General features: G+C 40.2%; 1 protein-coding gene across 12 annotated transcripts in view; it reads left to right on the top strand.

Moving 5' to 3' along the window:
- The window catches only part of rgs19 (regulator of G protein signaling 19), a 70,387-nt gene that overhangs the window by 32,933 nt on the left and 10,473 nt on the right, over nt 1-26,981 (top strand). For 6 of the 12 annotated variants that reach the window (XM_077214311.1, XM_077214305.1, XM_077214312.1 and 3 more), the window contains 3 exons: nt 17,540-17,679; nt 22,106-22,177; nt 22,342-22,576. In XM_077214311.1, coding sequence (XP_077070426.1) covers nt 17,540-17,679; nt 22,106-22,177; nt 22,342-22,576 — 447 coding nt within the window. Of the gene's footprint in view, nt 1-17,539; nt 17,680-22,093; nt 22,178-22,341; nt 22,577-26,981 lie in introns of all 12 variants that reach the window. The other 6 variants (XM_077214304.1, XM_077214310.1, XM_077214308.1 and 3 more) reach the window with 1 other exon arrangement.

Genomic DNA, 26,981 nt, shown 5'->3' with positions numbered 1-26,981 from the left:
AGTAATTCTGGGAGTCATGTTCTATCATGTTCTGAGTCATGTTCTATCATGTTCTGAGTCATGTTCTATCATGTTCTGAGTCATGTTCTATCATGTTCCACAAAATTACAATTACAATAAATCAAACTTAATTATTTGTTCTGTGACTAGAGCTTTTAACATTCATTGCTGGGGGAAAATATTTCCTGTTAATGTAATCTGTACAAGTAGTTATACTTCATTTCTTCACTAATATCATTTATAGATATGTAATGCAATCATATCTGACATATACGGTAAAGCTTCATTGTTAAACACTTCACTTAAAATATCTATATGAATTTCTTAGAATTTGTTTTGAATTACAATTCTGCTTCCTTTAATTCAAATTCGAATTGTAATTCTAGATCCTGTTTTTGACATCAATTCAAATTCAATTCAAATTCAAGAATTGAATTGTAATTTAGGAGTCATTCTCAATTCAATTCTGAATTGTGCACAAACCTGTTGTAAACACAGTCACTTATGGCTTATGTGAACGTAAACAATTGAGAAAGAAAACGGATATGTATCATTATATTGGATCCGTGCATTCGGTCTTAAAGTGACAGTAGCCTAATACTGTATACCTGCTGCTGTCTGTGTTAATCAAACAACAAAATACAAAGAGAAAATTTTTGTAGCTGTAAGAAAGATGCATTATATTTCATTTAAATACAGTGAAGACAATGCAGGGTTATTTTACATTTGATTATTCAATTTTTGTACCTGAATACTGTTAGACTTACCTGAGAAACATAAAACACTATTTATTTATTTATTGTATTTATCTATGCTTGTAATTTGTTTATTATTTTCTATGTAGATTCACTTCCCTACAAAATTACTCCAATCATCCTAGAATGATTAATTCTTTACAAATAGAGCTGTTCAAATCATCTGGTGATTTTTTTTTTATACACCACAGAATAACAAAATATCGCAATGTCAGCTTTTTCCAATATCGTGCAGCCCTTGTTACGAGTGTCCATGGTAAAGAAAAAAGAAACATCTTTAAAATTTAATGGTTTTATAAGGTTTTAAAAAACTTTTACAATTTTCAAGAAAAGTTTCAATCTAATAACTCTAGGAATGTAATGTGGTGTAATCATCAAGTAAAAAGTGGTAACATATTTTCCTTACACCTTGAATGCATGTGAGTGCACACATGTTGATCATTATTTCTAAAAAGTGTAAAATATTTTTCAAGCTACATTTAAAAAAAAAAAAATATCCTGAAAATTATATCAAAAATATAATTAGGTTTTTGGTGAGTTGCACAACATTTTATAACAAAGTTATGTTGTCTTTGATTTTCTATTGTTCAAACTAATACTAATACATATAACACTTTAAGAGACTTGTTGACCTCAACACACAGTCATAAGGCTCTGCAGGGGTCCTCTCGATGGTATGGCATATTTTATGATTTTTTATACATGTTTTACTGAATTTTGGTTGGATCACATGACTGAACACATTTGCCCCCATGTGCTTGTTCATTTATTAAAATGCTTTAGCACAGCCACCCACAAGAATTGGCACCCAGTAACCCAGGAGGAATTTTTTTGCAACATGTTTTGTGATGTCTGCATTGGGATTTGTATCTCAAGAGACACCCAGACAACGTGGCTTACGTTCTTCTCTCACATCTACTAGCTGTCTTTCTTGCATTCATTTGTATATTGCTCCCTTTCACTGTGGGTCAAATGGGACGGTATTTTGGGTTGCCAAAATTTGACCAAATCCCTCCTAACAGGATTGGAGGGAGTCTTAATAAGATTAGAATGGACTGAGCCAGGGCTCCAGACTAACTTTTTTCACCTCCGTCCTGGAACCGTCCTGAAAAACGATTTGAACCGTCCTAAAGTGAATGTCAACCGTCCCAAATAAACGTTGATGTTTCTGTACTTTGTTATTATCATCTATAGTTGTTAGTCACATAATAAAAACAACATTAAAATGTTTGTGATATATATATTATTATATTTATTAAGCTCCATTCAAAGTAGTTATCTGTAAATGGGTAAAAAAACAGATTTAATAAAAAATAACAGGAGTTAAATACTTTTTTGTATGAACACAGAACAAATCTCTTTTTTTTCTTTTTTTTTTTACATATACGAAAATTAAGATAAAAACACATACAGCTCAAAATGTTTTTGAGTTGGTTGGATTAAAAAATAACAAATAAATACTGGTGACTACATATCACAAAAATATCATCATTCTTTATTCTTTCAAGCAGCAGACATATTTATTTGTATGAATTAAATATAATGAGTCATTATTAAAGCTATTAACGAGCAGTGAATGCTTTTCTCTTTTTCTTTTGTTGCTTGATCAATATTAAGGACACAGACCCCATTAGGTTTATTAGCCACTGTCAATTTAAGACATCGGATCATGTCCAATGACATGCGGATCCAATCGCACTGATGCACAAGCACATCCGATACACTCAAAACTGTTTAAGACATAACCAACATAGTTTACGTGAATACTCTCCAAAACGGAAATTTCAACATATTGTTGTGTGTATTTGTCCATTCAGACACGAAAGAGAGCTCAATTCAGTACTCGCGCGCTATATAGGTGTCTATGTGCATGGCTGCACGCTTCGGGTCGGCTGTGTAAGCACAGAAAACCGTACCAAATAAAGCTCTTTTTTTTTTGAGAATCTATATATTTTTTTCTTTTTTAGAGAATTAGGCTATATATCTGCTCTACTCATTCTCCCAGACGTTTACATTTTTTAACGTTTTATGAGACATGCAGCGCATGTCAACCCTTGTGTGCCGCTGGGTAGATCAGCACGTTACAGTAAATGTGCGCATCTACCACAAACGCAGGACATCAGTTCTGACTGGATCACTTCCCAAATCGTCACTATCTTACATTTTTTTAGTTTTTATTCGTTGACGAAAATGTCAATAGATTTTCGTCATGTTTTTTGTCATTCATAGCTAGTTTTTAGTTAGTTTTCGTCTCGTTTTTGTCTGTGAAAATAAGCCACGTGATAGATGCACCGCGAAACAAGTCTCCGGGTGAGTAGCCGGCCAGCGATAGTATCTATAGTAAGTTAACAGCATGAGAAGACGCTCTCCGTTGTAGTCAGCGCTTGGTCGGTTAATTTTGGCATTTTCTAAGCATGTTACTCTAATAGGCTAGTAATAAATGAACACACATACAAAAATGTCTTTCGTCCTGTAGGCGTCCTGGAGAATATTTCTGTTCGTCCTAAACACATTTTCTATCGTCCCCAGGACGATAGGACGCCGTTAGTCTCGAGCCCTGGACTGAGCTTCCACTTTGTCTCAGCTCTGGACCCACACACACATTTGCCTCTTCACATTTGCAGAATCATTTAGTAGACCCATAAATACAACCCCTTTAAAGCATGTTATGGTTAACATCCCGTTCATTCTGCGGATCTTAACACTGTTGTGTATATGTGTTATATCTCTGTGTAATCTTTCAAGCCTTTAAAAAAAAAGAAAGAAGAAAAGAAAAAAGGAGCAGACTAAACAAAAACACAAATGTTCACAGGACCTCATTTGAGACTGTTATTGTGCAATGCTAAAAAAAGCAAGCAGGAGATGTGTTTAATACAGACAGAATCTCCGGAGGGAAGTAAAACACCACGCGCTGCGAGAATGTAGGGACGGGGGAGGATTTATACCTTGTTTGCTTTCGACAGTATTTGTGAAGTGTGGAGTGTGTTGTCAAAATTTCTGGCCACCATCGACCCCAGTGCAGAAAATAGCTCGCCAGAAAAGAAAAACAAAACTTGAGAGGGGAGGGTGAATGGGGGTCTGCCAATAGCTAAAAATACTTCAAGCGGCTGCAATCAATTTTACAGTGGAGAGAATTTCACGCACGAGGGGGAATGAGGAGAGAAGTTGTGAAAACTTTGTGGAAAATAAAATGAAAGTAAACCAGTGAGGGAGTAGGTATTCAGGGGACGTCTCCTCCTGCCTCTTTTACAGCCTGTCAAAGGCTGAGGGAACAGAAAACACAAGATAAAGTTCATTGTAGCTGCCTGGTAACTTGTTTTGCTTGGTGGACTAATAAAGATAACACATTTAACTAATATCTTAAATGTGCATTACGTTGTTTTTTTGTTTGTTTGTTTATGTTTCTCCTGAGGACACATGGAATACTGGTACCAAATTGGTCGATATTAGAATTTCTATTCGCAGGTGCTTTTGTGATTGATTTATTAAATGAAAGTCTCTCATATGGGACAGTTGCATCTCAACATGGTGGATATCATGAGGGGACAACCTGCCTCAAAAGGCTCTATACTCCTGGTTTCTTCCATCAAGGTAGACATTTGCTGCCATTTTGGGTATGAAGTTCTACTTCGCTGTCACCCTCATCCACACTTCCCTTTGCTGCTTTAACTTGGGTTTCCTCATTACAGTGAACAGTTTTTCCTCACTCCCAGGCTGGCACTCAATCTTGTAGAGACACTCAGGGGTTTGTTGTTGGTTTTGCCAGAGGCTGTGGAAGTTTCTGAAACTGTGGAGCGGTTGTGTGTCTGTGTGTATATAAGTTTTGAATTTAAAACGCTCTCCATGCATGTGAATATGACAGTGCTCTCTGAAGTTGTCATTAAACAACACAAAAGCCTTTTGTTTTAATGCTGTGTGGCTCTCTTTCTCAATATACACATACACACATGACAGTATGTTTGTGTGTCTATTGTGATGGCATTAGAGATGTTCGGTATGCAGTGGGATAGGGCCTCTCTATTTAGGACAGCTGAGCCCAAATGTAATTGGAAAAGAATTATGGCTTAGGCCTTTTAGTGAATTAAAAATAACCTCTGAATTGAGAAGGTCATGGGGGAGGAGAGGAGAGTTTAAACACACCACCCCACTCTCTGTTCCACTTTAAAGGAATGTTCCGGGTTCAATACTGGTTCATGCTGTCGATTACCACATACAATCATTGACTTGTCTCTCAGTTTGTTAAAACAGAGAAATCACATTTATTGTAATTTATTGTAATGTGCCATTCCCAGTCAAACTTTGTCAAGTACTGAAAAGTGTGAGATTATATATATATATATATATATATATATTTATTTATTTATTTCATATATTTAGGATGCATAAATAGAAATAAGTCTGACAAAGAAGTCATCCGTTTTAATCCAAAGTATTATGTCAAATGTCAATTTTTTAGAACCATGTGTATTCTACACAGAAGTGTGCATATAACCTAACATGTCAGACATAAATAGAAATATTAGAAAACAACAAAAATAATCACATTAAAACTTTTTGTTTTAAAAATTTTCAATAGTTCCATGGTTTGTATTGCTTTCAAGATTTTAATTTTAGATTTCCAAATATGTTTTAATATCAATTCCAAGTATGTTTAACGTTTAAATTGTTCAAATATAATTTTTTTTTATTCCAATTGACAATAAATATAATAAAATAATTAAATCCAATTATTAATATAGGGGATTAACAATCAAATCCAATATAAAGACTGAATTCATCAAGAAATATCTTCTACAAGATTTACAGCAATCCTAGCTTCTATGTAAATACAATTCAGTTTTTTTCTGAAAACAAATGTACCTTAGAACATTTCCAAAATAAAGGACCAATAGTCTCTCTGGCATTTTTTTACAAAAGAAATGCTTGCTTGCTTAAAATGTGAAGGCCAAGTATGGTAACCCATTCTCAGAATGTTGTCCTCTGCAATTAACCCATCCAAGTTAGTGTACACACATTAAGACTAATGAACACACACATTGCAAACCGTGGCCACGACTGCCCCCCTTTTTTTTCTTGCAATCAAACCATACAATGTCCTTTGTGCCGCAGACAGCTGGTAAACTCAATACATCAGTTGAGATATGGTGGTCCTTTTCATGACTTTCAAAAGAAAAAAGGTTATCTGATGTGCAGTATATGCATATCCACCTTGTTAGTCGACAGATTAAACTAATGAGTGTAAAAAGTTTACAAGTTCACAGTATACACAGTTCATAGTCACATTCACTGTTCATAGTTATACAGTAATGGAAGAAGCACCTTTAGACTATGACAGCCACAATACCGATATAAACATATCGGTACAATATGCGTCACATGACTGAATATGTGTCATCGTTTTCAAATACCTCAGTTTTCACAGACCACACTACTTTTATCCACTTTGGAGAGTTTTTTCAAAAAGCTTTGTTTTCGTTAATAAAAATGCTGTCTCGTAAACGCATTAGTGTGAGCAAGGCCTTAAACTGCGGTTGGTTTACATTTGTTTATTTGGGTTTCTCTCAGGTTAATCTGGTCTCTGTGTGTGCTTGTGGTGGCAGAAATCGAACTAATCCCATATCGTGTGATGTATCACAATGGCTTAACACTCTTCTTCTTTTCCCTTTGTCTTAGCCTATTTTAAAGGTGGATTGAGAATGGAACAGAGGTGGGTAGAGTAGTAGCCAAAAAATGTACTCAAGTACAAGTAAAACTACTTCTAAAAATAACTACTCAAGTAACAGTAAAACTAATAGGCTAATGTTAATAATTGCTTGAATAAGTGTAACAAAGTATCCAATGATAAACCTACTAAAGTAGCAAGTTGTTAGTTACTTTGGATCTGAATAAAATTAAGGTAATTTCTTGAATTTCAGATTACATGTAAATAATGTAAAACCTGGGTTCAAATGAAGCAGAATATCCCAGAGAGAGAGAGAGAGAGAGAGAGAGAGAGAGAGAGAGAGAGAGAGAGAGAGAGAGAGAGAGAGAGAGAGAGAGAGAGAGAGAGAGAGAGAGAGAGAGAGAGAGAGAGAGAGAGAGAGAGAGAGAGAGAGAGAGAGAGAGAGAGAGAGAGCACCATGTTTGTTAAGCCCCTTTCACACAGAGATTCCGGAAAATACACGGATAATGTGACCCAGCATTTGTCCCGGGATTGTTTGATTTCGGTTCATTCACACTGCCAGTGATTTGCCGGGATCTGTGAGTGCGTTCACACACAACCCATAAAGATCCCGTAAAGACACATGACGTCAGGATGAGACGTGTAACGTACGCGTCGAAAACATGTACACGCGCATACCGTTCCACAAAGCTGGCGAACGATCTCAGCTTCAGCGCGGATAGTGAGGAGCTCCTGGTCTCTGCTTCGTTCCAATTTGCAGACATTTGTTCGTCCTTTCTTTGTTGATGACGAACACAAACTTTCTTCTAAGAGCAACAGAGTCGAGCGATGGCACGAGCGTCATCACTATGACACACCCCTTACGGCATTGGTCCTGGCTTTTGTTCACACAGCACGCGTTCCGGGACTGATTCCGGCAATGTTACTAGGTCCCCAACCCGGCATCGATGCCGGTATCAATCCCGGGTCGTGTTTGCGTTCACACAGAAAGCGTTCTGGCAATTTCCTATGAAGGTAAATTGGTAGCAAAACTCAAGAACACGTATATGTGAATTTGAGAACTTGTACAATAAATATTCTTACTTGTACGCTAAAATATACACTCACAGCTTCAATGTGAAAACTTGTAAAATAAAAATCTGAACTTGAGCACTGAGATTTGCACTCGCAGACAATAGTCGCAAACCTGTATTCTGAATTTGAAGCTGCAGACAAGCAGTCAAATATGTGTAAAATGCCGTTCACAAAGATACAATGACAGACACAAACTTGTAACATATATTTGCACGTATTCTTACATTCACACTCGCAGTACAACCTCAAGTAGGCACTTGCAACTTCTCAAATCTGTCACTGCAATTTCAAATTTCGCGCCTTGACTTTTGCTACTCTTTTCGCGATATATTAGGTGCAAAACTGACTTGTACACTTGCAACTCAGTGGTGGCGCAAGAGGAAGGGGGCCGGGAGTGGGGGTGTTCAAAGGAGCCATTTTATTGGTTGGCGCCTAGCCAATGAAATGGGACTTATGTTATATGTGATGATGTCATGAAACCTGCTTCTCGGGACGATCTGAATATGATCTCAAACGCTAAAGGTGTTGTTGTGAGGTGCATGTACAAATCTTTGTATATTTATTGTTGCATTAAAAAAATAAAGATCTGAAATGCTAACATGGCTTAATGCATTAGACCAGTGGTTCCCAAACTTTTAACAGGCTTGTACACCCTGAGACATTATGGATCTTCTGTTGTACCAACAACACCACCAATTGTTAACAACAAGTTTTTATTTATTTATTAATATTTATTTTTATCAATTTTGTCGAGAATAGTGAATAGAATCATAAACATATGATACAAATCTCATCAAAAGTCAACATATGATACAAATGTGCTGAATATAATAATTTTAAACAGATATGCACCCAATCTCACACACAATAGGCCTACAACACATATCCAACATCTCATTAAAGCTATTGTTAACTTTTCACATACTGACAAGTATTGCTTTTCACATATGATAACATTGTATATTTCAATCAAATCAAATCAAATCAAATCCTTTTATTGTCACACAACCATATACACAAGTGCAACAGTGGGTGAAATTCTTAGGTGCAGTTCCGAGGAACATAGCAGTATGACACGATGTGACGAAAACAATTACAGCAAACATCAGACTTACATAGATTACACATCTAATGTGCGCACAATTACTCACAGTACCATATACACTAACAGAACAATAAATAATATACAATGTACAATATACAACAGTTTACAATATACAACAATATACAATATACAACAATTTACAATATACAACAGTATACAAAAATACAAAAAGAGGTAATTATACATAGAATAGATACTCGTAAGGTGCAAATATATATATATATATATATATATATATATATATATATATATATATATATATATATATATATGCAGTAGGTTATGTTGTGCTGTGTTGACATCAAGAGTTTAGAAATCTAATTGCTTGTGGGAAGAAGCTGTCATGGAGTCGGCTGGTGTGTGTCCTGATGCTGCGGTACCGCCGGCCTGAGGGTAGCAGTGAGAGCAGCCCATGGCTCGGGTGGCTAGAGTCTCTGATGATCCTCCGAGCTTTCTTCACACACCGCCTGGCATAAATATCCTGGAGGGAGGGAAGCTCACCTCCGATGATACGGCTGGCAGTGCGCACCACCCTTCGCAAGGCTTTGCGGTTACGGCTGGTAGTATTGCCATACCAGGCAGTGATGCAGCCAGTCATGATGCTCTCGACGGTGCTGGTGTAGAACTGTGTGAGGATGTGGCGGTTCATTCCAAACTTCCTCAGCCGTCTCAGGAAGAAGAGGCGCTGATGAGCCTTCTTCACGACGGCCTCAGTGTGGACGGACCATGTGAGTTCCTCTGTGATGTGGACACCGAGGAACCTGAAGCTGCTGACTCTCTCCACCGGTGCTCCATTGATGGTGATGGGGCTGTGTTCTCTGTCGTTCTTCCTGAAGTCGACCACTAGCTCCTTGGTTTTGCTGATGTTGAGGGAGAGGTTGTTCCTCTGACACCAGTGCGTCAGAGTGAGCACCTCCTCTCTGTAGGCCGTTTCATCGTTGTCGGTGATCAGACCTACGACCGTAGTATCATCAGCAAACTTGATGATGGAATTAGAGCTGTGAGTTGCCACGCAGTCATATGTGTACAAGGAGTACAAGAGTGGGCTGAGAACACAGCCCTGTGGGGCTCCAGTGTTGAGGGTCAGTGATGAGGAGATGTTGCTGCCTATTCTAACCACCTGGCGTCTGTTTGACAGGAAGTCCAGGATCCAGCTGCACAGCAAGCTGTTTAAGCCCAGAGCCCGGAGTTTCACATCAAGCAAGGAGGGCACTATGGTATTGAATGCTGAGCTGTAGTCTACAAATAGCATTCTCACATATGTGTTCCTCTTTTCCAGGTGGGAGAGAGCAGTGTGTATTGTAGATGCAATAGCATCATCAGTGGAGCGGTTATTGCGGTATGCAAACTGCAGTGGGTCCAGTGAGGAAGGTAGAACAGAGCAGATGTAATCTCTGACTAGTCTCTCAAAGCATTTACTGATGATGGGGGTCAGAGCAACAGGGCGCCAGTCATTTAAGCAGGTGATGTTGGTTTGCTTCGGTACAGGTACGATGATGGACGTTTTGAAGCATGTGGGGACTACAGACAAGGAGAGGGACCAATTGAAAATGTCCGTAAAAACACCAGCTAGTTGGTTCGCGCACTTTCTGATGACGCGGCCCGGAATACCGTCTGGACCCGCGGCTTTACGGATGTTCACCCGACGGAAAGATCGGGTTACATCCGCTACAGAGACGGAGAGTGTACTAACCTCTGTAGCTTCAGCCGCGAGAACTCTCTCCGCGAGGGGGATGTTAGTTCCCTCAAATCGAGCATAAAAAGTGTTCAGCTCATCTGGGAGAGAGGCAGTGTTGTTCACTGTGGGGTTTATGTTTCCTTTATAGTCCGTAATGCTATTAATTCCCTTCCACATGCTTCTAGAGTCGGTGGTGTTGAACTGTCCTTCAATCTTGTCCCTGAATTGGCGTTTTGCTGCTCTGATAGTTTTTCGGAGGGCATAACTTGCTTGTTTTTGCTCCTCCGCACTCCCGGAGTTAAAAGCGGAGGTCCGCGCGTTGAGTGCTGCACGAACATCGCCATTAATCCATGGTTTCTGGTTCGGGTAAATCCGTATTGTTTTGATCGGAACAACGTCTTCTACGCACTTCCTGATGAAACAGGTTACGCTATCAGCATAAGCCTCGATGTCGTCATCAGAGGCCGACCGGAACATCTCCCAGTCCGCGTGATCAAAACAGTCCTGAAGCATAGAGTCTGATTGGTCCGACCAGCACTGGATCGTTTTGAGGGCGGGTGTTTCCTGTTTCAGTTTCTGCCTGTAAGCGGGCAGAAGGAGAACGGAAGAGTGATCCGATTTGCCAAAAGGTGGGCGGGGGAGGGATTTGTAGCCATCCCGGAAAGGGGAGTAGCAATGATCCAAAACCCGGTCCCCTCGTGTGTTAAAGTTTATGTGTTGGTGGTATTTAGGTGCTATTTTCTTGAAGTTGGCTTTGTTAAAGTCCCCGGACACAATGAACGCGGCCTCAGGGTGCGCGGTTTCCTGCTCGCTTATTTCCCCATACAGTTCCTTTAGTGCCCGGTCTGTGTCGGCTTGTGGGGGAATGTACACAGCCGTGATAATGACCGCTGTGAATTCCCTCGGTAGCCAGAATGGTCGACACAGAAGCATGAGAAATTCCAGATCAGGAGAGCAGAAAGACTTGATAGAATGTACGTGCCTCTGATCACACCAGGATTTGTTGATCATAAAACATACACCCCCACCTCTGCTTTTACCTGAGAGGTCTTTAACTCTATCCGCTCGGTGCACTGAGAACCCCGCGGTTTCGATGGCCGAGTCTGGAATCTCAGCAGACATCCAAGTTTCTGTAAGGCAGATAATGCAGCAGTCCCTCGTCTCCCGTTGGAAAGAGATCCGCGCTCTCAACTCACAGAGCTTGTTGTCTAGAGACTGAACGTTTGCTAGCAGAATACTGGGAAGCGGGGGTCGATTTGCACGCCGTCTTACTCTGACGAGAACGCCGGCTCTTCTTCCCCTTCTTCGGCTGCGTTTCCGCGGCCAAGCTGCCCAGACAAAGGGCTCTGCTGCCGTGTTTGTAAACAGCGGGGCATCACTGAAGAAATGAAAGTCCGGTTTTCGGTGTTCGATTGCGGAACCAATGTCCAAAAGTGTTTGTATGTCGTACTGAATAAGACAGACAACATCCAAGACAAAAAACAAAAGAACTGTAAACAGAACAAACAAAAAACTACCATGTTGTGACGGAGCTCGCAACGCAGCAGCCATACTCGGCGCCATCTCAGTTCCAAACATCCACAATATTTTCTTAACTTCTCTGCTGTAAAATAATAATAAAAAAGAGAACACATTAACAATAGTAAACTAAATAGTAAACAGTAAACTAAATTGTAGTCAACCAAACAGAATAGGCCTACCACCTCTCCATCCACATCACCAGTTTAATCAATGTAAGGGATGTGCCTGGATGTTCTCAGGAAATGCATTTAATACTGAAACGTCTGTTTATATATCCATTCTCCCTTAATAAAGCGCCAGACATTTGAAAAATATCAGTCTACACATGTGTTTTATATTTAATATGAGGGAAATACACTTGACATGACACAAAAAATCTTTAACTTTTAGGTGGCAGGGAACTACACTGCGACCAAAATGGTCGCATATGCGACCTTTTGAAATGCCATTGCGACCCTAATTTTTAATGGGTCGCAAATGTATCACCGTTTGATTATTTTTCTACCTATAGGTTTTAGGCAATATGCTATGATTTACTATGAGCATTTATTAAAACAGAAATGTGTATTTTAAGAATACGTTTTATAACGTGCTCGGAGCATTCAACAGATCAAGTTGGCTTCGCGCTTGTTTAACTGAGAGAACGAGCAGAGAGAGTGAAACCCCCGCGCGCGCACTCCCTCACCGTCTTAACACTGTCTTGCTCTCTCTCCCGCCCTCGCTCATATTAATGAATTGAGTTGACTGAACATCTTTGAGAATACACGATGGTAAAAGGTCGGACGACCAATTTTTTTTTTCTCCCTGAACTACCACTGGTTATGAATTGTGCTAAAATAACGTTGCCTCATCTTCTCTGAAAAGCTTTCCACACATTCAGATTACATAAACAACACTTTCAATAAACAAAACCAAAAAATCTATCTAGTGATGAAATGTTTTCTGTGTTGAGACAAATCTTGTGCGATGTCCTAAACTGCCTGGATAATCACACAACGTGTGCCGTGGTCCGTTAATGACACGTCCAATTCGCGAATTAATATGACTCCTTTGAACCGATTCACTTTAACGAATGGTTAAAACAACTGATCTGTCCAACACTAAACTCAAGAGACATAAATCAGAAAAACTTTACAATAAGGTTCCATTTATTAAAGTCTGGTTAACTACATTAGCTACATCATACACTGTTCGTTCGTTGGCCAGAGGAGAACTGGCCCCCGACTGAGCCTGGGTTCTCCCAAGGTTTTTTTCTCCGTTCTATCACCTGCTGGAGTTTTGGTTCCTTGCCACTGTTGCCTTGGCTTTTGGCTTGCTTAGTTGGGGACATTTAATTATTCAACAATATTTTTGATCTGCGTTACTTCATGTGGACGATTACGCAACTTTATTCTAGAAACAAACTTCTTGTAATTATTTTCATGTTATCACTGTGAAGCTGCTTTGATACAATCTGTATTGTGAAAAGCGCTATATAAATAAAGATGACTTGACTTGACATTAAAACATTCTATTAATATTAGTTTCTATGTGGATTTACTCCATGACAAAACCACCCCAGTCATTCTAGAATGATTTATTCTTTCCAAATAGAGCTATTCAAGTCATCTGGTGAAATTGTTTTTATATCGCAATATATATCGCAGAAAAATAAACTATCGCAATGTCATTTTTTACCAATATTGTGCAGCCCTAATGTAAATTCTGTGGGCCTTCAATTGCAGGACTGTCCAAATTTCTAACTGCGTCAAAACAATTCAAACACAAATCATTGAAGCTTCACAATGACAGTATGAAGCACGCGAAGTGGATTATATTTATTTTATTTTTCCTTAAGAGTTCAGAAGTCTGCCCATCTGTGCCAACCATAGCATGTTGAAATCCAAAAGAAATTCATTCTTTATTGTGTAGGCCTACTGTATTTTCTATTGCAGTAAATCTATCCCAACCAATTTTAAAGAAAACAAGAAGGCATTTGGTTTAAAAGATGGCAAGTAAAATAAAAAGCACATCTGTATGCAATAGTTTCATTATTGGTCATTATTATCCAGAGCGGCTTACTATAAATAATTTGTGCGACCAAATCATGTTTTGCGCTAGTAACTGAAAAAGTTAGTAGCGCAAGTGCCACCAGTGGAAAATGTTAGTGTAGTTCCCTGGGTGGCAAAATATTTTTTAGTAATCCTATGAACTACACTGCGCAAAACAAAAGTAATACTACCCACCGGATGAGGGTCGGCCACCACAGAACATAAAATATTCTTTTTATTTAATTTTTCGTGTTCGCATTTATGAGGAAAAAAACAATGTTACGAACGTGACAGTTCTCCGTTATGGACCGCTCTGAAAGCGACTTTAAAACTTTCACAGAGACCTCAAACAGAAAGCACAAAGCCTTTCTTTAAAGTGAATTTCGTTTTTTTTTTTTTTATTGTATCTTAATTTTAATCAATGTTTCATCAACCAATTGCCTGGATTTAATAAATAAGAAGTAAATATAGTAGAAAATAGATCATCATGACACGGAGGCACCGGCGCGTGAACTGGACTCTCGTCTACCGAAACACAGCTTATAAGGTACTTGCCTTACAGACCTGAGAAATATATAGAAAGCTTGAAATGTCTACTTTTTAATAGAACAATTCAGAACAAAAGAAATCAGACTCTCTGTTTATGTAATCCTTATGAAATGTGCATTTCTCTCTGGCGCGTTCACTACTGCGAAGATTGTGAGTCAACATCGCCAACTTCATCTATGCAGCCGTCACTGACAAACACTTGTTTATTGATAAACAATTAAAATGTCTCCTTGCTATATTTGACATATTCATAATCATTATGCCGGTTCTTTGTGGCAGCTTTTAGATACTTTATTGGCAGCGCCACCCTTGCATGTTACATGAATGCTTCACCACTGCATCAGCACCGAAAACATGATTTTTTTCAGATCTAAAATCAAAAATCGTGATACGAACCGAATTGTAGGTTTGGTCTATCGTTACAGCCCTAGTAAGATGAGAAAGTAGGAGTTTAGTCGTTTGTCAAGGTTGTAAAAAAAAACAATGGCTATCTGAACATCTTTGCCAAGCACAAACCAGTACAGAAGTAATCAATAAATTATCGGGGAGGGACATGCCTTTTTTCATAATCATTTTGGAGGGTCATAGAAAAAATTATTGCTGGCGAAGGGAGGGTCAAGTCGTTTTTGACTACAGATCTCAAAACTCCTCCGGTAGCCCCTTAAATAAAAAACGAACAGTTCCTTAGATCTTTTTTCGCGTACCCCCTGAAATCTGTCCACGTACCCCCTGGGGGTACGCGTACCCCAGTTTGACGACCGTGGCATTAGACTGATATTAAAAGAAATAAATTATATTATCAAACTCAGTAAACAACACCATACTAATAATGCATAGGCTACTATGTACAGAAAAGCAGATCAACACAGAATATGAACACAACGCATTTAAGACAGTGGTATGAAAAGGCCAAACTCAGGAAACACCATGCCCACTAATAAACCATAGAAAAGTAATTTGCACATAATATGAACGCAACGCGTTTAATTGTACGTTAAGCATTTCCCTCCCATAGAAAACCAAGAAAACGCTTCATGAGGCTTAATGGACCAACAGTTATAAAAATAAAAAAACACACAATTTGTTATTATTAATAAAAACCGCAGGCAGCAGGTTTATTTGCACTAAACACATATTTGCTTTCTTTTGTCATATTCTGGGCTCATTGGCTTTTCTGTAGCCTACAAGGCTATGGTTAATTAGTATGGTGTTGTTAACTGAGTTTGATAATATCATTTATTACTTTTAATATCAGTCAATCACAAACGGGTTTCGTGACATCTTCACAAATAACAGAAGTCCTATTTCATTGGCTAGGCGCCAACCAGTAAAACGGGTCCTTTGAACACCCCCGCTCCCGCCCCCCTTCCTCTCTCGCCACCACTGAGTTGCAAGTGCACAAGTCAGTTTTACACCTAATATATCGTGAAAAGAGTAGCAAAAGTCAAGGTGCGAAATTTTAACTTGCAGTGTCAGATTTAAGAAGTTGCAAGTGCCAATTTGAGGCTGTACTGCGAGTTTGAATGTTAGAAGAAGTGCCCATTTGTATTACAAGTTTGTGTCTGTCATTGTATCTTTGTGAACGGCATTTTACACATTTGTGACTACTTGTCTGCAGCTTCAAATTCAGAATACAGGTTTGTGACTATTGTCAGCAAGTGCAAATCTCAGCGTTCAAGTTCAGATTTTTATTTTACAGGTTTTCACATCGGAGCTGTGAGTGTAAATGTTCGCGTACAAGTACGAATATTTATTGTACAAGTTCTCAAATTCACATCTACGTGCTCTCGAGTTGTGTGTGTCTGTGTGTGTGTCTGTGTGTGTCTGTGTGTCTGTGTGTGTTTATTTGCTTGTCTTACAAAATTTTACTGTGACTGAAAAGGCACTCATTATGATTGGATTTTTCTTTAAAAGATGAATCAAACGGTTCATCAAACGCAGCTGATCCTAGCATTCTGGACTCTATAAGATCTGTATACACCTTTAACTTCTTTGAGTTAATTCTCTGATGAAATAATAAGTTGCAATTAATTACAAATACAGTATTTCTCAATTGCTTTGGCACATTTTTCAAAACAGACTTAACATTCTCTAAACTGTAAGTGCAATTGTCACAACTGTTTACTGGAACATCAGAACTCTATAGCATGTATGCAAAATGTCGTAACATTTAATTCATGCTTCAAAACCAGGTTATTGTGTCAGTAAATTGGCACTAAAATAACACTTTTTTTGTCATCGTGGTGTGAGTCACACTGATCAAAATGTTTAGTTGTTTTCACAATGGAAATATTTGTTACATACAAATTTCATTGGGTTTTTTTCTACTTTTTTGTTGACACTAAATGCTTTCTATACTATACAAAAGGTCAGTTTTGTCTGTGAATCACACTGAGCATTTTAAAAACCTAATTCAAAGTTAATACTGTAGTACACAAAAAGAAAATGAACATTTGTACTTATACAGTACATTTATTTTTGCATGATAATCATACATGATAATCGTAATTGTATTGAGTCGTGAGACCAGTGACGATTCTCACCCCTACTATAATAGGCATCGTCGTGACACCATGGGTTTTCTTAAGTTGGAGCTGTAATTCTTGTACGCAGAGATAACTTGTTTTGGTGCACATAGCAGGCATTGCATTATATAGCTTCTTGGCTTGAAAAGTTGGATTGATTTAATGTGAGGCCATGGGTGCCTTGCCTCCATCGATACAAACTCTTCTTTCCCCTCCTCAGCCATATCCTCCAGAGCTGAGCCAGCTCAAAAGCGAGCAGTTGATTCTTACGAACATGTAGCGCAGCCTGTACATATTATAAACTATTAAAACTATACATTCATTATTATTTAACATTACTGGGAGGAAAATCTCTGAATGTAGCAAAGTAAAAGTACATTTCTGTAATGAAAAATGAACTGGCCAGTTAAACATACTCTTTTACAAGTACATAAAAAAAAAGGTTTCTCAAGTAAATGTAGTGCTTTGCTACTCACCACTGTTTGTTAGAGGATTATGATTATGTGGGCTTGTTTGATGGACCGATGATGACCTCATGACCACGTGCATGATAATTTCCAAACTCAAGACATCCAGTGTAGAGGGTTTCCTGTGTGTGTGTTTCTCCACAGGGTTTGGTATTTACTCTAATATGTCTCAGTACACAGGCCCTGTCCCGGCCGACCGCGAGTCTCCGATGACGCGGAGCGAGATGTCCCCCAGCCGTGCCCTGCATCCTTCCCCCACACAGAAACCCAACACCTGCTGCTTCTGCTGGTGCTGCTGCTGTAGCTGCTCATGGTACGACCCACTCTTCACATGGTACATTCCACTCATCAGCGCTGCTAGTCTTACATTCCACATCCATTCCTTCACGGAGATTATATTCACCTTCATATGGAGTGCTGGAGTCAGGACGCAACTTTTTGGCCAACTGGAAGTTAGCATCACCCTGCTTCCCTCAACAAAAACCCAGTAGGATTTTTCATTGGATTTTGGATTATTGCAGAAAACAAGCTCTCTGACCAACAAAAGCTATGAATTTTTACACATTTTGTTCACCGTCTTCATAAATGAAAACAACTTCTATGAATCTTTGAATCACCAGTAGGAAAAAAAGCTAAACATAGGCTATAAACAAACTACACCTTAACCACATTACTTTGGTGTGCCCACCATTAACCTTAATATACTTAGTATACTTAATATCATAGTCTACTTTTTACAATACAATCAAATCCCTGTGCAAAATCAATCCTGTGTTATTTCCGGCCAAATATTCAGTTACACTTGGAAATAATGCCACATTAAATTGAACTTGATATGACAGTAGGAGGGAGAGCTTCATAACAAAAAGATCCCTCACCACCACTTTCAGTTATTTTTATGTGTGTGAATGAGATGTGATATGTATTTCAGCATGATCAATTATATGTGTTTGTGAGTGCAGGTGAATACATGCTAATCATATACACGTTGTGTGTTGGTGTGTGTGTGTGTGTGTGTGTGTGTGTGTGTGTGTGTGTGTGTGTGTGTGTGTGTGTGTGTGTGTGTGTGTGTGTGTGTGTGTGTGTGTGTGTGTGTGTGTGTGTGTGTGTGTGTGTGTGTGTGCACCTCTGGATGAGTGAAATTCAAGTGTAATGTCAGTCAGGAGAATAAATGTGGTTAAGAACACTCTCGTTACACCAGAAGCCCTGGAGGAAATGGAAGCCGAATTAACTCCCACACATCTCTCACACACTTATGCACTCGCACTCATTCTTCAAGCACACCAGCTGCACATAGCTGTTAATAGTAACTCTGGTGTCCCTGTGAAATCACGCCACCTTCACAGCTGTCTTCCAGTGCCCTGCGAAAGTCTGATCCCCCTGTCCTGATACTGGCACGGACGAAGGAGTCGTACTTAACACAGGAATACCAAGGTACACTGGGAAGCATATCTCAGAGGAAATATGCCGCAGCATGCCTACCCGTAGGGAGTACTTAAGAACACACATATGGCCGGAGGGCTTCATATGGAGGAACGCTGGAGTGACCAGCTCGAGGGGTGGCAACTTTCAACTCCAGGAGTGGCAAGGTGGCTTGCCGAGGGAAAGACACATGCTCAAGGAGGCTTACAGTGGAAATACACATGTGGGGGTTACTCAGGGGAGGAACCATGCACGCGGAGGCACCTAGCCGACGCACAGGCAATAGACACTGGCGCCAGCGTCAGCAGTGCTGGAGGAACTCAGGGCTTCAGAGAGGAAAGCTCACCCGAGGAATATCGCACGTATCCAGTCCGTGGAGTGGAATGGCGAGCAAGCGAAGACACCTGAGCGGGTCCAGTACTAGCTGACTGAAGCGAGTACACAAGAGGACACAGGCTCCACTCGGAGATTATAAAATCTGGCGAATGTGTTGGGTGTCGCCCAGCCTGCAGCTCTTCAGATGTCTGTTAACGAGGCGCCATGCGCTAGAGCCCAAGAGGAAGCCACACTCCGGGTGGAGTGGGCTGTCACACCAAGGGGGCGCGGTCGGCCTTGCTGTTGGTAAGCCAAAGCAATGGCGTCCACTATCCAGTGGGACAACCTCTGCTTTGAGAGAGCCTTTCCCTTCAGTCTCCCACTATAACAGACAAAGAGCTGGTCTGAGGTCCTGAAACACTGCGTCCTGTCTACGTAAGCACGGAGACCGCGTACTGGACAGACCAGTGCCAAGGCTGGGTCTGCCTCCTATAGGGAGGGATTCAATCTCCTCGCTCCTCTCAGGAACCTGGCAATCAGGTCGTGCTTCCCCAGAGACTTACCTTCCACTGCTTCGTGATATGCGGCGATAGCGGCTACACACACCTTCAGGGTGGAGGGAGACAGCCTTCGCTCCAGCCCATCTTGCAGGAAGGAAAGCACGACACTGACCGAGCATCTCCTGGGGTCTTCTCGGCGAGAAGAGCACCAGTTGACGAAGAGGTTCCACTACAACGCATAGACATGTCTCGTGGATGATGCTCTAGCGGAAGTGATGGTAGCCGCCACCGTTGGTGGCAGGGTACTCAAACCTGCCTCCTCCCGTCCAGGAGCCACACGTGGAGCCTCCAAAGATCGGGTCGAGGGTGCCAGAGGGTGCCCCATCTCTGAGAAAGGAGATCCGTCACACCAACACCGGAGAGTTTGCTCGTCTCGAAGAAGATGATGTCACAGAAAACTCAGGATTTGGCTTGTGGAGTGAAGAGAAGCTCTTGGCTCCGAAGCGAAAACATGATATGCCTTTGCCGGCGTCTCTCCTTTTATACCCACGCGGTGGGGCGGAGATACGCTATGCAAATTCCGCAGACCCATGGCATTTCATCGCCATTGGCTCGTTTTATAATACACAGAGATGATTGGGTTTCTAGGCGAAACCCCCATTCGTCGTCATCCGACGTAACTCGGAGTGACTACGAAAGCCTTTCAGTACAATCAGAGTGGTCTAACCGATTGCCAAATGAATGACTCATATGAACTGATTATTTTTTGTGTTTCAAAGCCATACAGTGTGGCCAATGTAGTCTGACGATTTCCGAACAAATTACTTTTATGTTCCAGTCCAGTTCTAGTTGATTCAGTGATTAAAATCCTATTGGTTCATTAACTAATGACTCTAATGAACCAGTTATTTTTAGAGATTCAAAAGAATACAGTGTGACTAGAGTAGTCCAACTGATTCTCGAATCTTAATTACTTAAATCAACCAGTGAGTTTTAGTGACTCAAAATACAGCATAACCAGTGAAGTCCAAACAATTACAAAATGAATGCCTCTTATAAACTGGTTCTTTTCAGTGGTTTAAAGCCATACAACCAGTGTAGACCAACCGATTACCAACTGAATGACTCTTATGAACTTTCTTTTTTAACCATACAGTGAGTCCAGTGTAGTGAAACTGATTCCCAAACTAATGACATTAATTAACCTGTGTTTTTTTTCTGTGTTTTAAATCTGTACATTGCAATGACTCTTATTAACCAGTTATTATTAGCAATTCAAAACCATAAACCATGACCAGTGTTGTCCCACACAAATGATACTTCTTTTTACTGATTTGTACTCCAACTCATTACTGAAATGACTCTTATTAAGCGGTTATATTTAGTGATTCAAAACAATCGGGTTCGATCGGTGTAGTCTTACTTGTTCCTGAACAATTTACTCTTATAAACTAGTTCTTTTTAGTCATTTAAATCAGACAATGTAATTAGTGTAATCCGAACGATTCCCCAAACAAATAACTCTTAGGAACTGGTTCTGACGATTTCCGAACAAATTACTTTTATGTTCCAGTCCAGTTCTAGTTGATTCAGTGATTAAAATCTTATCGATTCATTAAATAATTACTCTAATGAACCAGTTATTTTTAGAGATTCAAAAGAATACAGTGTGACTAGTGTAGTCCAACTGATTCTCGAATCTTAATTACTTAAATCAACCAGTGATTTTTAGTGACTCAAAATACAGCATAACCAGGGAAGTACAAACAATTACAACATGAATGACTCTTATAAACTGGTTCTTTTCAGTGATTTAAAGCCATACAACCAGTGCAGTCCAACCGATTACCAAATGAATGACACTTATGAACTTTTTTTTTAACCATACAGTGAGTCCAGTGTAGTCAAACTGATTCCCAAACTAATGACATTAATTAACCTGTTTTTTTTCTGTGTTTTAAATCTGTACATTGCAATGACTCTTATTAACCAGTTATTATTAACAATTCAAAACCATAAACCACGACCAGTGTTGTCCCACACAAATGATACTTCTTTTTAGTGATTTGTACTCCAACTCATTACTGAAATGACTCTTATTAAGCGGTTATATTTAGTGATTCAAAACAATCGGGTTCGATCGGTGTAGTCTTACTTGTTCCTGAACAATTTACTCTTATAAACTAGTTTTTTTTAGTCATTTAAATCATACAATGTAATTAGTGTAATCCGAACGATTCCCCAAACAAATAACTCTTAGGAACTGGTTATTTTTAGTGATTCAAAGCCATATGGTGTGACTAGAGAAACATGAGACAAAGTTCATAATTATATCAGAAAATAAAAAATCCTCAAGGCTCACATGAATTTACCTGAATGTGAAGTTGAAGGGCCTTGCATGTTGAATGTGAGTGTGTTGTATGCGTGTAAGTTGTGTTGTTTTATTTAGGCACTGCTGTTATTTCTCAATGCCGTTTTACCACCTTCTAGTCTCACTGTTAGGAGTGAAGATGACCAGCGCGGGCGGAGGAAAGCACAGGAGACAAAGCTGGAGCCCTTTCCATGTGAAACTTGGTGAGAACACATACTCACACAGTTATACATTGCCATACACATACAATCCCATATACTTTTTTTTTATCATGAGGGTTGAGCTCTTTCTCTTAATCAAGGCAATATGGATTATTATGTTTATTAGGGATGTGAATGTACCCAACGTCTCTCTCTCTGTCTCTCAGCCCCAAACCAACGATGGAGGAGATTAAACTGTGGGCACAGTCTTTCGATAAGCTGATGAAGAACCCGGCGGGGCGGAACAAGTTCCGTGAGTTCCTGCGGACGGAGTACAGCGAGGAGAACATGCTCTTCTGGCTGGCCTGCGAAGACCTGAAGAAGGAGATCAACAAGAGTGCCATCGAGGAGAAGACGCGTTTGATCTACGAAGACTACATCTCAATCCTCTCCCCCAAAGAGGTACACACACACACACACACACACTCTAGCTCAATGGTTTAGAGTTAACTTCTCTGCTGTCTTTATAGCAGAAATTTGATCATGGAAGCACATCTGTGAGAGGAAGTAATCTGAAATCATTGTGTTCTTTTAAGCCCTTTTATTTGCGTACTTTTGATAAACATGTAAAACAAGATCCACATACAATCTAAATCATTGTCGCAAAAACAGCCCCTGAAACACAAAACAGGGTGTTTAACTCTGTTTTGCAGATGAGCGAAGTCTGTTCATCACACATGACAATCAAAAGGACAAAACTCTCACATCCATTAGATATGCTGTCGATGTACATGTGCTATCAGGCCAGGTTGTAAAGGTAAAATCTAAATGTGAAAGTAAATGTGTGTGGACTGGAGTTTGTGGATAAATGCTAATCTTTCTAAAAAAAAGTTCTATAAATCTGATAAAACACTTTAAAGCGGCACTATGCAGGATTTCTGTTTTTGTCAAACAGCGATCCCTAGAGTCGCTGTAGAGTACTTGTATTTAACGTTACTGTCATAAACACCACTCACGCAGAGCGTATCTGCACTCACGGCCTCTGCACTTCATAATAATAAAGTAGCCTACCGCGTTAGGCTTACCTGAGCCTAAATGCCAGATGACACCAATAAAGTGTATCATGTACATCGCATTATTTCGCAGGGCTCTCAAGTTTTGAAGACAGGCAAGAGTGGCATCCAGCCAACAGATACATTTTTGTCATTGGTTGTTGTGTTAAATCTTACCCAGATACAATAGTGCTATTTTCTGATTGGCTATTGTGTAGCTCGACAAACAACACCAGAGGAGACGCGCTTGATTCCTGCCGGTTCCACAGTGAGAGCGGCGCGGCCAGAGTTTTGGCATATTAAATATATTACAAATAGTTTTTCAGCGTGAGAAATACAATGTGTGGGGGGAGATTGTGGCAAAAGACCGAAATGAGACCGAAATGAGTGACTGTCACGCTCAATGCGTGACACTTGAGAGCCCTGATTTCGTAACGTCCGTTATGATGTTGTTAGACATGATTATTGCAATTTATCTTTTTTAAATTTGCAAATTGCGCTCATTTACAACATGTAGGCTTATTTATGTCCTGATAATTATGTGATATATTGACAACTGTTCTCATGATAATCGCAGGAATCAACTTTAACAGTGAAAGACTGAGCGAGTGGGACTCTTGTCCGGTTCCTCGTTTGCCAGATTCTCGTTACCTTTTTCTTGACTCTTCCGACAGCGCTTTCTTCGTTTTTTTTCGCCATTCTGAAAACGCAGGTCCGATGTTTACTTGTGTCTGACTCCTCGCTCGGTCAGTCTGCCATTTCCTCTTTCTCTGTCCCTCCGACAATGCTTTTCTAGCTTTCTTCTTCTTATATGCCAGCTTTGCCATGGGACGATAGTTGTTCTTATAGCTAGCCGTATCCTGGATGGGGGCGTGTACGTGTGCAGTGCCGTAAAGCAATTCGTTACCTCGCGAGAGCTGATATCACACGATACTTCCTAACACCGAGGCCGGCGGCCCACCGGCCCAAAGTTGCAAGGGTGGTTTTGCGGCTCACAGGCACCAGGGGGGTGCGAGACGACCACCATTCAACACGAAATCAGTAATATAAACATTAAAATGACTCCAAAGCTGTTCGGTTAAGGTAAAAAAGTTACTTAGTTCTGCTTTAAGGAAATCCAGGACTTAGAAAAAAATCATAAATAAAGCTTCAATTTAAGTTTTTTTGTTTTTTTTAAATGCATGAAGTTTTCTGTTGGTTTGGTTTAGGGTTTGCCTAAAGTAATTCTAATTATATGTTTATATTGAAATTGACAACAGAGGACTTAAATGGTGTTGTCTTTGGTGAGGTGAGTTTTTCACGCATTTCATCCTCACTTCAAAGGAGGCCGCAGGATAAACTCATTTAAAGGTGCTGTATGTCTTTTTTTTTTTTTTTACTGTCCTAATGCACAAAAATACCATAATAGGTTTGCAGAGATTTAGAAAACATGTCAAGTTCACATACTCCATCTAAAAAGCTGTATGACCAGAGGCATATTAAAACGCGGATCAATCAACTCATAAGCATACAGTGTAAGGCTTGTTGCCTTCCATTCTAAAATTGAGCTCGTTCCTGTTGTGTTTCCTCAATGTGGAAACTAACATGAGCGTCGAGTCTGAGCCGGAGGGGGAAACGACTCTCTCCAATATTTTGAATTTGGACTGAAATACCATTTCAACCACTAGCTGTCAATATTACATACTGCACCTTTAAATTAAATAAAGCATAAATACTGTATATATATACATCCTTTCTAATCAGCCACCGAAGATAATGTCCATAAAAAGTCCAGTTTGCAGTAACTGCAATGGAAAGATTGGTGGCTGTTCTTTATCACCTCTGTTTTGTCTCTTCTTTGTGGAATGCAGATTTCAGCCTCTGCGCAGGTCTGTGATTGGCTGCGTTCTAACCAATGAGAAGCAGCTTGGGACTTATCTTAAAGTAAACTTATTTGGATGCTTGACTTTGGATGCTTAAAATTTACACCACTAAATGTTGAAAAAGTAAACGTTTAAGAGATCATGTGTGACAAAGAAATGAGGCGTGAAGGAATTCTGCCAGATGTATGATTGAAGCCTAATGTTTTTTGTCTCATCCTGATATACAGATCTCTAGCACCATAGTGGCGGTCGATCCTGCTTTCTATTATGAGATGTTTATGTTTTGCCTCCTGTCGGTGTGAGACGGCGGGGTGTGCATGAATTGTACACACTCGTTGCGTTCTCGGTGCGCACGTGTGCTGCTGGTTTGCGTTATAATTAACTGTGTTGACATGTTAAATGTGACTTTTTGCCATTTTCATCATTGGAGTCAGAACTCACACCTTCAAACTCCAACACTTTCTAGAGGCAGCTGAGTAAGTAAATTAAGGAGCAAAGGTTGAGCAAAAGAAGCTATAAATTGATCCCTGCTGGACGCTCTACTGTAAAGTGGTTATATAAATAGGCCGTAGAGTACAAGAGTGAGTGAGTGAGTTCGGATGGATGAGCTTCGTTTTGCCCTGAACTCCTAGTTCCTGTAGAGTGTACGAGCTCTTGAGTGTCTAGTATGAGAATGAAAGGAATCATTAAATAGAGTCGTGGAGGAAAGTAAACCATTGTTGGACTTAAGTACTAACTGTGATTTAAAAAAAAAAGATATTTAAGACATTTTGAGGTACACTACTGTTCAAAAGTTTAGGGTCGGTTAGACTTTTTAATGTATTTGAAAGAAGTCTCTTATGATCACCAAGGCTGATTTCGTTTGATGTTTAATATTACAATTGAAATGATCTGTTTTCTATTTAAATACATTTTAAAATGTAATTTATCTCTGTGATGCAAAGCTGAATTTTCAGCATCATTACTTCAGTCGTCAGTGTCACTTGATCTTTCAGAAATAATTCTAATATGATGATTTGATGCTCAAGAAACATTTCTTATTATTGATGTTGAAAACAGTTATGCTGCTTCATATTTTTGTGGAAACAGCGATATGTTTGTTCTCTTACGAGAGTATCTCTCGTACTGCGTAATATCTTACGCTATGGGGGAAAACCTATTTTCCACGAGATATTGAAGCCAAAAATTATCCTTAATTTTGAATTAATGTAAAACGCTGTGCGGCAGCATGCAGACATAGGCAAGACGGCTCACAGCAGCAGCCTATCGAGAGAGGCCCTGCGTGACGTGATACCCAATGGGGGCGCTACACACCCATTTTGTCACGTCCCGCCAGAATAGGCGTGGCCTTGGCCTATAAATACGCTCGACAGGCTTATACAAACTGATTTTCATCTCTTCAGCGAAGCTCAAGCATCGCTGGATCCGGAGTGAGAAGCCGCGCCCGTCTGACTGTAAGCCTTCTGCGGGACGAGCCTTCGAGCCTGAAGCCGCTGGCTTTCACCTCGCCGCCTTCAGCCGCCGTACCTGCTACGCTTTCCGCCGTCAATATCCTTTTACTCCGCTGAGAATGTGTGTTCGCCGTCGCGACTCACACTCGCTCTCTCTTTATCTAAAAAAGCAGCGTCTTTTTAAAGATGCTTCGTTCCTGTGGCTCGTGCCGAGCCGCACTCAACGACGGGGAACGCCATTTCATCTGCGTTTCCCGCCTGGGTAAGGATCATGCAGCTCTCGCGCTCGCTGAGCGAGCTATTGCCATGGTGACTCTGAGGACTCGCCTGGCATTTTTTCTCCGAGTCTGCACTCCCGTCCGCTGTAGTGCCGCGCCGTACTCAGCGGGTCCCCGAGCCTTCTCCAGCCCGTGAAAGCTCGTCGGTTCGCCCACCAGCTTCACCAGCTTCAATCGAGTCGCTCACTGACGGACAACGGCCGCCGCGCGCCGCCGCCTCCGCC

Source organism: Siphateles boraxobius, unplaced genomic scaffold (genome assembly GCF_051911475.1).
Source record: "Siphateles boraxobius isolate OS27281-9 unplaced genomic scaffold, OSU_SipBor_1 68, whole genome shotgun sequence".
Taxonomy (NCBI): Eukaryota; Metazoa; Chordata; class Actinopteri; order Cypriniformes; family Leuciscidae; genus Siphateles; species Siphateles boraxobius.
This window is presented reverse-complemented; position numbering and strand designations above follow the sequence as displayed.